General features: G+C 42.9%; 1 protein-coding gene across 1 annotated transcript in view; it reads right to left on the bottom strand.

Moving 5' to 3' along the window:
- T265_05237 (hypothetical protein) overlaps positions 1 to 14,931 on the bottom strand; it is a gene marked incomplete at both ends in the record, with an annotated part of 85,058 nt that overhangs the window by 15,323 nt on the left and 54,804 nt on the right. The window contains 7 exons of the mRNA XM_009170206.1: positions 1,578 to 2,105; positions 4,991 to 5,212; positions 6,065 to 6,167; positions 9,693 to 9,721; positions 9,791 to 9,954; positions 12,786 to 12,959; positions 14,104 to 14,241. Of these exons, the coding sequence (XP_009168470.1) occupies positions 1,578 to 2,105; positions 4,991 to 5,212; positions 6,065 to 6,167; positions 9,693 to 9,721; positions 9,791 to 9,954; positions 12,786 to 12,959; positions 14,104 to 14,241 (1,358 nt within the window). The remainder of the gene's footprint in view (positions 1 to 1,577; positions 2,106 to 4,990; positions 5,213 to 6,064; positions 6,168 to 9,692; positions 9,722 to 9,790; positions 9,955 to 12,785; positions 12,960 to 14,103; positions 14,242 to 14,931) is intronic.

Raw genomic sequence — 14,931 nt, 5'->3', positions numbered from 1 at the left:
CAAGCACTGATCCGAACAAAACATGTTGTAACCATCGGATTCGTCTCATCAAAACAAGCCTTACCATGTACAGAGACCACGATCACGCTTCTAGCGTAAACGAAAGGTCACGTAAGACCACAACTAAGACCACAACAATCTATCAACGGCCGTCCAAATGGCTGATTACTTCCCAGATTTTTTCAGCAAACGTGAATTCTGAAGTGCAGTTGAACTGATTTTGTTAGGGATGAGGGGATCTGCAGGACGATCCAACCCAATTTGGCTTTTTTCAAGTGCTAAAAACAGATTTCTTCGTCAGAGTTTAACCTCAGCGAAAATCTCAGGGTACCCAACTGAAAAGTGTTTAAACCCTGGACTTCACAATAAAATGGGCTTCGGTATCGACTCTACCGATGAATTATATAATACCGACAAGTGGGACCGCATTGCTGTTTAAGGTTCTACAATTAGTACTATCCAGTCAACAGGGAGTTTGGATTGCAGCCGAATCCTTTTTAATCTAATTGTCTCACTGGATTCTCCAAAATCTAGGTGAATTTTGTGGGACCCAGTTAGATCAGTGGCTGTGTGTCGCTGACTCCAATATTAGCCAAAGGTAAAAAAGTATTGAAAAAAGGCTCCTGCAAGGGCACAGCATTCGGATTTACAACAGTTAGTGGGTAGCCGAAAAAATCTGCTGGCTCATAATAGTTAAATGTGTTCACTTTGTACAACGCGAGGAGATTTCTCCGATACGAATACAAGGCGGAGCGCACATGGCTGATCTAACTGCGAATAGTTCCATTATGCCCACCAAATCCGAAAAATGGTGACAGGCAAAACAAGACATTGGACGTCCAGGATCAATTAGAAACAAGGCTGACAAAAGCACTCCATCAAACCGGTGTATGCTTTCCCTGAACTTTTCACTTTTTAGCCCCTCTACTGTCAGGCCACGCAAGAGTTATAAAGCCAAAATAATTGGTAGCATGCAATATTTCTGAACTAAAAATTTCAACATATAGACTACCAAGAGTAGTCTTGGTCATGGAAATGTTGTATCTCTTCTCCTTCCCTGACGCTACTGGATTGTAGTCAGAAAACAAAAAGGCGACTAGAAAGAACTGTGTGTTAACGCAATTACTACTTTCTATATATATGATTCACTTTTGACTGTATTTGATGGTCGATTCACTGTCAACCAACCAGTGTGTCTCCTGCACACCCACACGGGTTCTCGGGCGGTTGTTCCTCTATCTCGGTTGATCACAGATGGCCCTCTGTGTGCTTGTGTACGGGGTGCCTTGGCCATGGAGTGAGCGTGAACTTTCTGTCCCTTTTTGACCTTCCTCCGGCACATGATGGAATCTGACGTCATTCGGACGTACAGGCGTAATCGCACGGCTCTGTTTCACACTATTGTTCCGCTGCGCAGTAGGCTGATGCACAGCCGGGACTTAACTCATGAAGTTACGTTCACAAGCTGCTGAACGCGATTTTTTAGTGCAAACATGTCACCGCTGTCATACTGTGTTTATATGCATTTCAGCTTTATACTAAACGTTCTGGTACATTTATATCCAATAATTACTTACCAGGCTGGCGGCATCGATACCAAGTGAGATGGGCTCCGATTTTTCTCCACCCGATGATGGTTTCAAACCCTCCGTATAACGGGCTGCTTGGTTAAATTTTGGGAGGAGATGGGCCAAACTCAAGGTTGCGACAATGCAACGGAAAGCGGGGAGTGTGACAAATGTCGGTATGCTCTCATCTGTTAAGTAATGCTGACATGCGCGTAGCCACGAGGAAGATTGACTGACATTAAACAGTGCGCGAATGAGGGGTACATTAAGAAAATATCCATTTGGGAAAAGATCCACGACCTGCCCTTGTTTATTTCGAGAGTCCGGAGAGTTGAATCCGTTTACGTCCATCGGTGCAAGGTCCTCATTGCAAAAGACAAGTCGGTCATAGAGGACAAACTCATCAAGGGAGGATCGTAGGATTTTCAAGGCCACGTAGGTCATTAAAGTTGGTTGGAGTATGAGATTACTTGTTAGGAATTCTGAAACCATTTCTGTGTTGTACCAGCGCAGAAGACGGATGACCTCAGATAATGTCTACAGTAAACCAAAATAGAAGATCGAGTTTCATATCATAAAACAAGCTTGCTTTTTTAGTATGCAGGTTTATAGTATTCTATGTTACCTCAGAATAACATGGTACTAGTACTTGAGGAGTCTTTTTTCCGATGGTGTAGGCAGCTTAAAAGTCCGTCAAACAGGCTCCAAGTTTCAATGCATACCAGAAACTCTACACGTTTCAAATGGTGGCATATTGCGAGTACGTTCTTATAAACTTGTCATCGTCATTCTGCTTCATATCATACAATCTGTCTCCACTAAACTGCTTTCCCCGTGTTCAGCGCCTGATAGAAATTCTCTTCCGTTTTCAGATGTGCCACCTCATCCAGTGTAAAAAGACCTCTTGAAGAATGCCTTCAAATACCCCATCAGACTATCCATCATAATTTTTCGTAAAGTTTTGAAAACCCCCTCAAATTTATCGTAGTTGGGTTTTATGTTGGAATCTTTCACGAGGTGGAAATCACAAAGTCCGAAAATAAACGAGTGGTGTAAAAAGACGCATTATTTTTTGCGTTTTTCAACCAAATTTATTGGACGAACGTGGAACCATTTATTGCGCATTTATCAATACCTAATCTGTAGCAATTTATCGTATTTACAGTGAACACCCAGCAGGTCATTTGATTTGAAATTCGACACCGATTGTGTGACTGTCACGAATTAGTCATTGCATCGAGCTGAAGTTGGATGATGAGGAAATATCTTTGCGATGCAGTTATCCAAACATGCACTTTTTACTGGTTCCCGCCTCACTCCCACATCACCGAACAAATGAAGGGTCTAACCCACAACAGAATCCGAACAATTTTTGGATTTGTTCCGTCGAAATTCGTTTTATGCATGTCAGTCATCACGAGCTGGTGAATTGTCGATCTGTGCTACCCTAAGGAAAGGGATCAAGAATTACTTTAAAAACATACGTGCTGTCAAAGCATTCGTTTAAGCGAGGGAAGCAAACATGAGATAAAGGATGAGACGGCGGAACACACATAACTTGACACAGAAACGGAGCTTTGGGACAACCCGATGAAAGATTTGGGTGTTCATGTCCGCTCATGCCGTAGCACTTATTCCTGTTTGGGTTTGCGCACCCCATATTCTTTGAACTCCCGTGTGGCTGTAAAGCTGTTCTATCCTATTTGAGAGTGATCAGCAGTCAGTTATGAAAGCCACTGGCAAGAAAGAACACTCAACACCACGTACCGCGCATAAAACTGTTGTACGTGCGTAGGGAGCCCAAAGTAATGAAAAAGTACAGGACATTGACCATGACCTTAATGAGCCCCAGTCCAGCAAGAACAGTTTCAGCAGACGCCGTAGGTGGCTTCAGACACCTTGTTCTTTAATTGAAATGATATTTCAAATGAGTCACGATATCGTTTAAAAGAGAAGACTATGTGTCTCTAGGCGAAGCAAGGGTTTTTCTGAAACCATGGTCAAAGGTTGGTTCCTGTCCAACAGAACATCATCGCTCTCAATCATTATATACGCTCCTCTCAACTCGACTTCAGCAGCTTCAAGGTCTAACTTAAGAAGGGTCCTACATTCTGCATACACCGCAGTCTTCATCAGAAGCGAGGTCCTCCACTATGGTGTTGATTCGGCATCGACAATTAAACGAACATCCATCCCCATGACAAACAATATGTGGAGACTGGAATTCGCTTCCTCCCCCTTAGACGGTAGTAAACCTGCCAATCGGAGAAACCGCCACAGAATTCTCATTAGAATTTGCGATGTGCCGAATTAATTGTGGCGGTGCTGCAACCGACTTAGCAGACCTGACAACTTTCAAATGCAAAACCGGATTGATGTCTCTTACGATTTAAACGGAAGCGAACTTGAGGTTAGAAGCAGTCGCTGAAGAGTGACGAAACGAAGCGTGTAACAGCGATATAGCTTCCGAACAAGTCTTTCAGTGTGCGAATGCAATCTGAACAGCAAGCAATTGCTTTAATCTCGCAGACACGCTTTTATGCTTGTGACAAGACATGCCATCCGCAAAATTTGATGTGACTCCTGTTAGGACTAATTGCCACCAGCAGTCTTCCCTCGACCAAGCCCATACGGATTATTTTGAGGACGGCCCTTGTTTCGGCTGGTGCCAAGATGTGATGAAAACAGGAAAGAACAATCACCTTAAGTCAACCAGGTTGGGCGACCACTTTTTCGACGGCGTTCTACCAAACCAGCTTTTGTCACACGTGTGTACTGGCTTAAACTGGTGCAGAGGGGCCAACTGCAGAGTGTTGTTCACTGTCACAGTTTACCAGTACAGTGAAACCAAACCTACAAAATGTTTGGACCTCTCTGGAGTTGGTGAAATCTTGGCTCACTTAGTCTGATCTTCGGGTTCACTAGGTGGCATCACGAGGCATTTGTTCAGCGCGCCACTAGTTAAGTATTCGCTCAAGTATCTGATTACTTGCCTGCTTTCTTGCTTACGCATTCCAGGTGCCTCTACGTTTGCCCCCGAAACGATGTTACTTGTATACCTGGTGAAAACTCCTCAATCAAACACGGAATTAGTCTGAGGATTTTTAGGAGCATGCCAACTTGAGTAGCGCTAAAATGGAGAAAATTGATATGCGGGTGTCTACGAATTTTAATTAGCCTTTAAAACTTTGGCGTTCCTATTGCGCTGGTTAGGTCTTACTTATTGAACCAAAGTAACTGTTTTGAAAGCTAAACGGATAAATTTTTATTTCTAATAAAACACAATCGGGGTTACTCCAGACATTCAGGTTACTTCTAACAAGGCTTTCCCATGCATCAGTCAGCAACGCAGTTTGCCATTTCATTACACAATTAACCATCGTGATAAAAACGCAGTAACACGAGGAAGCGTAAGGGCTTACGGTTCGCCCACATTGTCGCAATTCCCGGGGCTCGGAAATTAGACATTCACTGGACAGGTGAAGGACGTGAGAGAATATGGTGGTCATGTTCGACATTTCTACTTCCGATAGTGCACTCAAGCTTTCAGTTTTTGTAGATGGTTGTCTTAATGCGACAACAGAAAAGCGCTTCGCGAATTCGCTCCTCCATACACTAGTTCTTGCGACTTCGCTTCGTTTGGCCTGCAGGAGGAAAAGTGGAAAGTATGCTCCAAAAACTGATTGACGGAGAATTAAACGAACAGCGACAGAGTTCGACTGATCTAGTAAGCGATAACATTTGTTTAAAAAAAGGGGAAAAACATTACGCTCTATTGTTGGTTCGTATGATCTCGTTAGCCACTACGAGTTCCTGCCTTCTAACACGAAATCGATTGCGCCTGCATTCGAGTGAATCGCGGACACCTTTAATGTTGAAAGGATACAATCCGTAAACAACTCGGCAGCTCACTACCACGGTAAACGAACAATACAAGGCTTGAAAATGTAGGTGACGACTGACAGGTGAACCCAGTTCCTTCCGAGTTGTTTCAAGCTATTGACAAGGAGAGTCTGCAGTTGTCAACCAATTCTGCATACATGGGAGCTTTTTCAGCCATCTCCATGAAATCGTTTTTGGCAACGGAGATTCCAACGGAGATATGCCACACTGCAGACTGTTTTCCTTAAAATGTTTTTCGTGGGATTTTTTCCTTGGGGAGTTCTTAGGCATTACCAGTTCTCCCGACAGTCAAAGGCTGCGTTTTCTACAAAGGCTAAGTTTGTAAACATAAATTACTTGCCCAAGGAAATAACAAAGTCATGATCTTCTCGAGTACATTTTTTCTTCTGGGAAATAGAAGTGAGTCTGGCTCAACCATAAAAGGTAGTGGCAGTGTAGATGACTCGATTTTTGAATGAGCGCTTCTAATCAACGATTTCTTAATAGTTCAGCAGCGATAATCCACATGTTCCAAAAAGCCACTTTGATTCAAGTGGGAAACAATTTGTTTGGTATTTAGTAACCGTTTTATTTCACCAGAAAAAGTTCTTTACCTTTTCATGTTCATCCGACTTCCTAAGTCGATCCAAGATAGATTCCAACGCTTCGGTGTTTTTCCTACTTCCGAATCCTCGAAATCGCGTTTGTCCGCTATGCCTGAAATTTCAGTAAAGGGAGTTATGCGAGGAACCCACGACTAAATTTTCTTTTGCTTTTTGTCTCAGCACTGAAAAGCAGCAGGCGAACTCTTCAGTTCCATGCTGAAAACCGGTGCAGACAGTTGTAATCCTGTTACATTTAGGAAGAAGCGGCAACCCAGTCATTTTTTATCCATCCTACTCCGGAATAAAAGATAAACTTCACTGCAAATGGCTGACGGAATACGCCAGACATCAATTACTGAAGAGCCTTCGGCAGCATACGACAAGGCTGTTGGGTGGATTCGGTCCGCAGGTTTCTATCAAACAGCTCGAAAACTAAACTAAGTTGACGATGAGGAACAACTCAACTGAACTGGTCAAAGGCTATCAAAGAGTTTTCAGCTTGTGAGTAGAATGGCTGACGGAATACGCCAGACATCAATTACTGAAGAGCCTTCGGCAGCATACGACAAGGCTGTTGGGTGGATTCGGTCCGCAGGTTTCTACCAAACAGCTCGAAAACTAAACTAAGTTGACGATGAGGAACAACTCAACTGAACCGGTCAAAGGCTATCAAAGAGTTTTCAGCAATCTTGTGAGTAGTTTCCTTCAGGTTTGGGAGTAGTTGTACATGCGCCCACCCGGTCCACAGCCTGCAGATCAACAGCAGATTATACATGTTGAATCACTTAGCCAAAGCATCCCAATCCAGGTATATACACTACTTGGCAGCAAAATGATTATGCAAGAACACGTCGCCTTGTGGAACAAATCGAAAAGATTCCCCATTTTTCTAAAGGAATCACAGGGGTGGGTTGCTGAAAACTCTTCGACAGCACATGACCGATTTCGTTCTTCTTGCGGTTCATCAGGTAGGCGCAGTCTTCGAGTTTTCGTCAACCTTATGTTCTACTTGAATCCAAATTGGACAGATCTCGACAAGTACACTCATTTGCATATCAACTGGGTTTTCACGAAAGAGACTCAACTGAATCTCTCGTTTATGATATTCTTCAATTGAAATCGGTCGTTGGCTGTCGAAGAGTTTTCAGCAACCTGTAGATGTTTCGCGCGTAAAACCCTAACCCTTCGCTAGAATTTTTTGCTCAACACACAAGTGTAGAAGCGACATCCTGAAGTAGGAGAAATATTTTATGATAAATTTACTCAAAATAAGCCAGCGTTGTTTTTCTAATTATGGTTAGTTGTGAGAATGTTTGGCAAAATGTCGATATTGTGAATGGTCTTTTATCCTTCGACTGCAGCACCAATACAAACCATGATAGATGAAACATGATTTCTGTTCTCGTTTACAGGGTTATGTGGTTTGGACACTTTCAGCATCTTACCTCCATACATTTTCAGGATCATCAGGTTGATTATATCTTTCAGTGTGTCACCTCATTGCTTCCTGCCTTTGTTGGCCCACAGACTGATTAGCTGAGATTTTCATGTAGTTTAACTTGATGACAATAGCTAGCCAATGTCGGTAGCTCAGGTAGCGTAGACGGTGGTCGTTGGCTTTTTCGCTGAGCTGGGCAATTCGATTGCAAACGTTTCATCACCAATCGAGGTGACATCATCAGTGCGTTATCGTGGAGCTTAGTAGTGCGTAGAGGTGGGTTGGTGGTTGTGCGTTGGGTAGTGTTTTGCGTGTGTTATTAACATGCTGCTAGCAGGGGATGACCTTTGATCACGATTAGCTGTTTGGTCGGGCGATTCCATTGGTTGCTCCGTTGACCTGTGCCCCTAATCGCCGATGCCCACGTGACCTTTGAGCTTGGCATCCCCTGCCGTCGTAATCTGGTCGATGCCAGAGTGACCTTTGTCCTTTCGAGTACCTGGTTGTGACCTTTATTGATTTGCCTCAAAGGAGTCCCCTGTTTCGTTGTTTGTGAGTCCAACATTCGGTGATCTTGAGTGTTGTTGGTCTTTTGCACTGAAGGATGCGTAAATTGGACCTAGTTCGATGCACCTGTTGATCGAATTTGCCGTGAAGTACCATGCTTCCAGAAATTCTCTTCCGTGTCTCATGCCTCCGTATGCCAAAATTTTTGCGTTTTCCAAGTTGAAGCTGTGGCCTTCCTAGTCCTCGTGTATGGATATCAAGGACAGCGGGTCATGCCTACTGACGGCCTCGTTGTGTTCCTTTATTCGTGTGCATAGTCTCCTCTCAGTTTGTCCGACGTAGAATTTGTTGTAGTTGTTTCAGTTGAGTTGGTATATCACATTGTTCTTCTTGGTTTTGTCTGGGTTGTCCTTCGGTCTAGAGATTAATTTCCTCAGGGTGGCATTCAGGTTTTGGGCCACGATGATCCCTTTTTGAGCCAATAATCTGGTTGCGAGTTCTAATGTATTCTTGATGTAAGGCAGGACTACCCGTCTGTTAGCTTGTTCTTGCTGTTGCCGTAGTTGAGGTGTCTTCTTCAAGCTTCTTTTGATAAAACTCCTTGGATATCCATTGTACTGGAATACTCTGAATAGATGGTTTTCTTCCTTTTTTCCACAGTTCTGTGGTGCTGCAGTGTCTCCGGCCTCTTGAACGAGGTTTGGACGCAGCTCTTCTTGTGGTATTTCTGTCCATATTAACCTACAGAGGTGAAGTTCGGCTGAATCCCTGTTCCAGAGAGCTCCATCAGTAATAAGCTACAAGCTGAACAGAACTTGAGTTGTTCCGTATTATTTTTCGTTCGGCAGCACCTTTAAATACCTCTCAAAGATGTCATACAAATTTTTGGACCGTAGTCCTGAGCCGCTCATTGACTGGAACACAGTTCGGTTGTAAGAAACGCCTCAAATGAACGTGCCAAAACTTAGGTTTATCAACAAGTAATTTTGTTCGCATGAAGTTATCCAAACTGGAAAATAGGGACAAACGGCATTTAGGTGAAAGTCTTCTTACGGTGCTAATGAACTTATTTAACGTTGAACGAGCCGAATGTCGAACTATCAGTCATCAGCACTCAACTCTGGCCAACAGGGAAATGAACTTTTTTTCTCATTTAGAGTAAGGACTAAAAGCTCCCAGCGGTGTAGCAACACAGCTCCATACTCTGTTCTCAGAAGGACCTAATGTTATAAGTATGGGTGCTTTTGTTGTATTTAATAGTCACGTTAGGTGTAATATTAACATCCAAACTGCTCTGTATTCCATGAGGTTTTACAAGCACAGGTGTGGATTAAATTGCAGAAAAAGTATGTCTCACACTAACAGTCATTTTACAATTGATCCGCGAATCAAAGCCTGTTGCAACTATCAAAAGGTAATTATGCCGGGATAATTCACCTCTCAACAGTCACTCACGTGTTTGCTCACAAAAAATTGATATAGCCTGTGGACACTAGGCTGATTGCAGCCTTTATAACTTCATTCAGATAAGCTTGCACGTTGCGTGCAGCTGTCGCGTACCTTTACCATTAGCACAGTTACAGTTGCACAGGTTCCATCAATAGGAGTGTGGACAAGATCAAAAGGGAAAGTAACCAGGTTAGTATCTTTTGTACACAACAAGCATGAGCTGGAAAAAGATCGACCACTTACTTTGATTGCACCAAAGAGTTTTCCAGTGACTAGAAAACAGAAGAGGAATATAAATTAGAATTCCATTAAAAATATGTCTCACTTGGGAGTTCACTTACAGGTAAGGCCGACAGACGTCTTGTTAAGCTGGGTGGTGCTGGTTCGTCTGGAACCGGGTTCCACCGGTAATCAGCATTGCTTGACTGTTCCAGCTGTGGTGATCGCTTTGGCTGACCAGCTGGTGACCTGACTGGAGGGATGACAGGAGAATAAAGCCGTTGCCCTGGTAAAGAAACAAACGTTGAAATCTACAAGTAAGTTCACCCGTAGAAATATATTATTAGCTCATATGGCCACCGTAAATTGAGATTTCCTCTTGTCAGAGTCCGAAAAGCCGTGACATTCAAGGTCTTTCAACGCAGTCCACTAATTGCTTGTAATATTACTTGTAATACTGTGGTTGGGCGGCTTCCCACATCACTATGAGCCTGCCAACCGATTAGCAGGGCCAAAGAATTTCAGTTGGGTTTCATGCACGTACACCTACCAGATGATTCCCAAAGAGGATCAGACTATCTTGGTAGCTACACAACCATTGCAAGTCAAAGTTCACGGCTTCTCGATGAGTGCTCAGAAGGAATTAGTCACATAAGAATTTAGATCATTCAAAAGCTGATGCCCTAATTCAACTTATTTCCGATAGATATTCGTGCCGTCAACGAAGTAAATAGAGTTGAACGCTTTAATAATGGAACTTAGCTGCATTTTTCTGTAGTTTTCCCAAACATGGCCCAATCTCGCCCTCAGTGGTGCTTAAGCATCCATCCATCCCTTCGCAATCCCCTCACTTAGCAGTCCACCTAAAGTGCTGTATTTACGCACTAATTTATCAGCCTCCAATGCGCAGCTACCTACCCCATCTCCCCGAATCATCGGTAAGCGAAACTGTGGCAGCTACAACCACTGTACGATGGACACGCGGTGATTACATCTGACAATGATGATGATCTTGAGTCACGCGCACACTGAAGGTCTAAATAACGGATAAGTATGGTGCATAATCCATCATATAAAAGGTATATTCCGCAGGTAATCGTGCCTGTGCCGAAGGAATAAAGGTCTGCGTCTGTGTTTGTCGTTTTGGTATCTCTGAGAATACGGAGAAGAATTTGGCACGGTCAGTTTTTCAAGTTCATGTCTGTGGTAATCAACTGATCAGACGGCAAAATAAGACCAAATGTCGTGCAAAACAGTTGTTGTGTTTCATTTTCAGGAATAGCCATGCTGATTGTACGGCCATATCGTCTTCAATAATCGTCAGAATTATAAGCAAAATGTGGCCTTTCTACAGGGAAGGGGTTCGAATCTCGAATATCTTTCTAAAACATAAGGCACTTCATTTTCCACCATTTCTTTCGATTGATCAAAGTCAGTGTTTGCACGAAGCTCTGGCGCAGTTCGCCTGAAGTAGCATTCGCAAAAGTGAGATGACAGTGTGAGCACACCACTACCACATTTCTGGTGCCAGCTTGGCTGTATGTGGAGGCCGTACTGACAGCGCTTTAGGGAGAACAATTCCTCTGGATAAATAGCGATTTCGTCCTACCAGATTCCTAATTGTTTGCTATAACTGTAATAAAAATGTGGCACACACGTGCGTCATTAGCGACATATTGAATGGAAAACATGGAATAGAACAGAAGATATCAAAATGCTCAGCCGTCAATGAAAGAGGTCTCATTAATATTCAATAAATTACTCGCAAGAGCTATTAGCCCTTCCGCAAAAATACTTGGGACGAAACGAAGTGGTCCGGCCAGCCGAAACTTTTGTGTAGCGCTTGCCTAAACTAATCTGCTCGAGTTGAACATCGACGGGAGTCCTCGACTTCATCAAGGACTACCAACTCTCTGGATCGTGTGTGAAAATGTGAAGCTGAGACAAAATACTTATTAGGTTGCTGAAAAATCCCCGACAGTCCATGACCATTGTGTTGTTCTTTGTGTGCTTCAGATTGACACAGTCCCCGAGTTTCCATCAGGTGCATGTCCTACTTGAATCTAAAATGCACGCCATCCTGTGAGTATTGTGTTGCACCTAGGGAGTTTACTGTGATATCCCAACCGTACTTTGCGCAGCACATTTACTACATTCGGCTTATTCAGAACATGTTGATGCGCCTACTTGCTAAGCTCCAAGAAAAGCAAATTATTTTAAGCAAACTGATGCGTATTGCCCTCTATATAGAAAATCTACTGCGATATCTAGGATATCGTAACAACTAAAGCATGAAATAGCCTTGCGTAGCAAATTTAACTGTAGAAAAACCTTATACATGGGAGATCGTGTTCGCATTCGGTTTAGTCTTCCTTTAAAAGGGTATTAAGATGTAACTGGAAGCCGTTCGCGAGTTGGACGACGGTACTTGTGGTGAAGATTTCGTCCGGCAAGTGATCTGTCTATGCTGAAAAACCGGGTGTTTTTTGTGAATCGTCATCAGTTAGTATACCACGAATCTTCAGGATGATTCAAATCCGTCGCTTCTAGGGATGTAGATGAAGAGCAAACATTTTGACCACAAGGGATCGATCGGCATTGCGCCTAACTCACCGCGAGACAGCGTATAGCAACGCTTATACCTCAGCTATGGAATTCACCTCACGTGATTACATGTTGACGGGCTCCTTCAGTGATCTTTTCTCAGACAAAAGTTTCCTTCCATTTGTGGTTAGGGCACCACCCAGGTTTGACGATAGTCTTCAGCATCAACCAATACGAGCACACTCGAGTTGACAGTGATCCACTTCATGAGCCGCGCGAAAAATGTGATTTCGAAGATTTGTAACAAAATAATCCGCAACGTTTCAATAGATTTCTATGCGGCATGAATGGAATTAAATTTCACCGTAAAAGATACCTTAAGAAATACTCGAAAGTTAGCGTTTCACCAATGTACAAAGCAACTGAAAACCGGTATCCCTTTTCGGAATGTACCTGTAGCCCAGGTCCACTAGAATCCCAAACGTAGTAGATATTAATAGGTTATTTTGCGAAAAAAGTGACTGAAACAACCTGAGCGCAATATCATCTGTCTCAAGTCTAGAAAGCACCTACCATCGACGTTAGCAGTGTCCTCCGAGGAAAGATCACCGTCTGGGTTTCGCACTAGAACGTTGAACAGCACAGCGTAGTGGCGCTGAATAAGCACGTGACACACACGTTCAAAAATCATGAGGCGACCCTCACGCCAGGTAGCCACTTGATCGGGTACCATTACTTGACTTGGAGCTGATAGGACAGTAAATTTCGGTTATGGGGGGAATTGAGTATGGTGTTTTTTGGTTTACAACACAATTCAAAATGCAGTTAAAAGCAAATCGGAATCACATGGGTAGGTATCAGACGTGTTGAGTACTAATACATCGGTCGATATTTGGAGGTCCTGGAAGACGTCATTGCATGAGGCAATCGCTAGAGAAAGATCACCTGGAAAAGTGAACTCTCCTTAGAATGACTACTTTTTTAGAGGACTGATCAGAAACACTAGTAAAGGATCACGAGAATGATTTCCCCATTTTCAATGAGATCTGTGTTGATGAAAAGCTGGTACACTCGTTTCAGTTTGGATTTGGGTTCGCTCTAATAAATATCAATCCGATGGCTTTAGTCGATTATCGAAAGCCCTTTGATAAATCGTATGAATATGTAGATATCTAGTTTATACTGCGCTGTGCAGTGACCAGATGTACTCAATACGGAGCAGGTCAAATTTGAGACGAAGGTGATATATATGTCGTGCTTTGCCCAGTTGTTGATGGTGGTAAAGTAAAAAAGACTGCAGGAATGTTGACCCACCTACCAAGGACAGAAACGCTGGTAGTGCTCTGCCACGTAGTTTTTAGCTGAGTCATATCAACAAACTATAGTGGGACGCCTCAAACATCACATTAATGAAAACATGGAGAGGTCTCTACGCAGCACGCTCAGAGAATCATCTGAGTCTCCCGTTAATGCCAAAGTTGCGACTTTCATTTTCCATCGAAAGTGTCCGAGTGATCAAAAAATCGATACTACGACAGACTCCAATAGAATTACACTAGCTAAGCACTGTCTCGCTTATTTCGTAGGCTTTGCAAAACTAGACAGTCTAGTATCAGTATTCAGTGACAAGAACGCTGTCTAAGATGATTAGGATAGTACGGATGAGAATGTTGACCATTTATTGGGGTTTTGAATAAACTAAGCTTTGACCCACTTTCGTGGTGCGTTAGATCAAGCTTCCTTCCCATCCGTGAACCAAAAAAAGCTATTTCATTCAGGTCATACTTTCACACATATATATACATGTATGGTATACAAACATACACATGTTTTACACATGTCATATACGCCAAAATGATTGCTTGAAGTTGTGGGTAACATACAGACTTACTTTTTCCTTTTCCGCCGTTTATCAAAGTAATGGTTCTTTGTACTGGACTCAGCAGAATGTCTTGTCTTATTGGCCAGTTCTCCAGTATTTTCTTTAGCAGATATCGCACTCGATTGAGATTTTCCAACGCGCTGATAACTACAGTTGTTAATGAGGGGGCACAAGGAATGTTGGCAGTAGGCTTTCCACAAAATTATGTACGGGGTCCCCCCGTTTAGTCATAAAGAAACGTAACGGGTTTAGGAGAGAAATTATTGCTTTCAAACAGCTTCGGTTTGAAAGCGGTTTCGCGACGTAAATTTTTCGGCATATATAAGCATTATGTTATGGAGCTTTGACAACGAACAGCATGCTACGTTTACTTATTAAACGATTTACCCATTACATTGGCACACTCGATTAGGAAATCAAACTGAGTCATGGGCTCTTACTGTGTGAAATTAACATTCGGCTAAAACACACCTTGCCGTGAGCTAGAAAGTGAGTTGATGAAACTGCACTTACATTGAAGAGGATAAATCTGAGTAGATGAGTGTCGCGTGAAACTGGACAGCAGCGTGAGTAGTGTTTTCAACGATTTGGGGGCCATCGGGACAGAGCATGCAACGGGTAAATTCACACCATCGCGGATGACATCGACATATGTAACGATTAAATGTTTCATCTGGATAGCTGAACATCTTCTGTCAGACAAGTTAGATTTGAGTGAAAAAGTTTACTAGAATAATACACCAAGCTCCTCGAAATCACCCCGTGAATTTTCCATTAATATTCGTCTGCGTAAAAGTGCTGAGTAGCTCGTGTGCACTTTTAACGTGTAATTATTGA

This window comes from Opisthorchis viverrini (assembly GCF_000715545.1).
Source record: "Opisthorchis viverrini unplaced genomic scaffold opera_v5_97, whole genome shotgun sequence".
Lineage (NCBI taxonomy): Eukaryota > Metazoa > Platyhelminthes > Trematoda > Opisthorchiida > Opisthorchiidae > Opisthorchis > Opisthorchis viverrini.
This window is presented reverse-complemented; position numbering and strand designations above follow the sequence as displayed.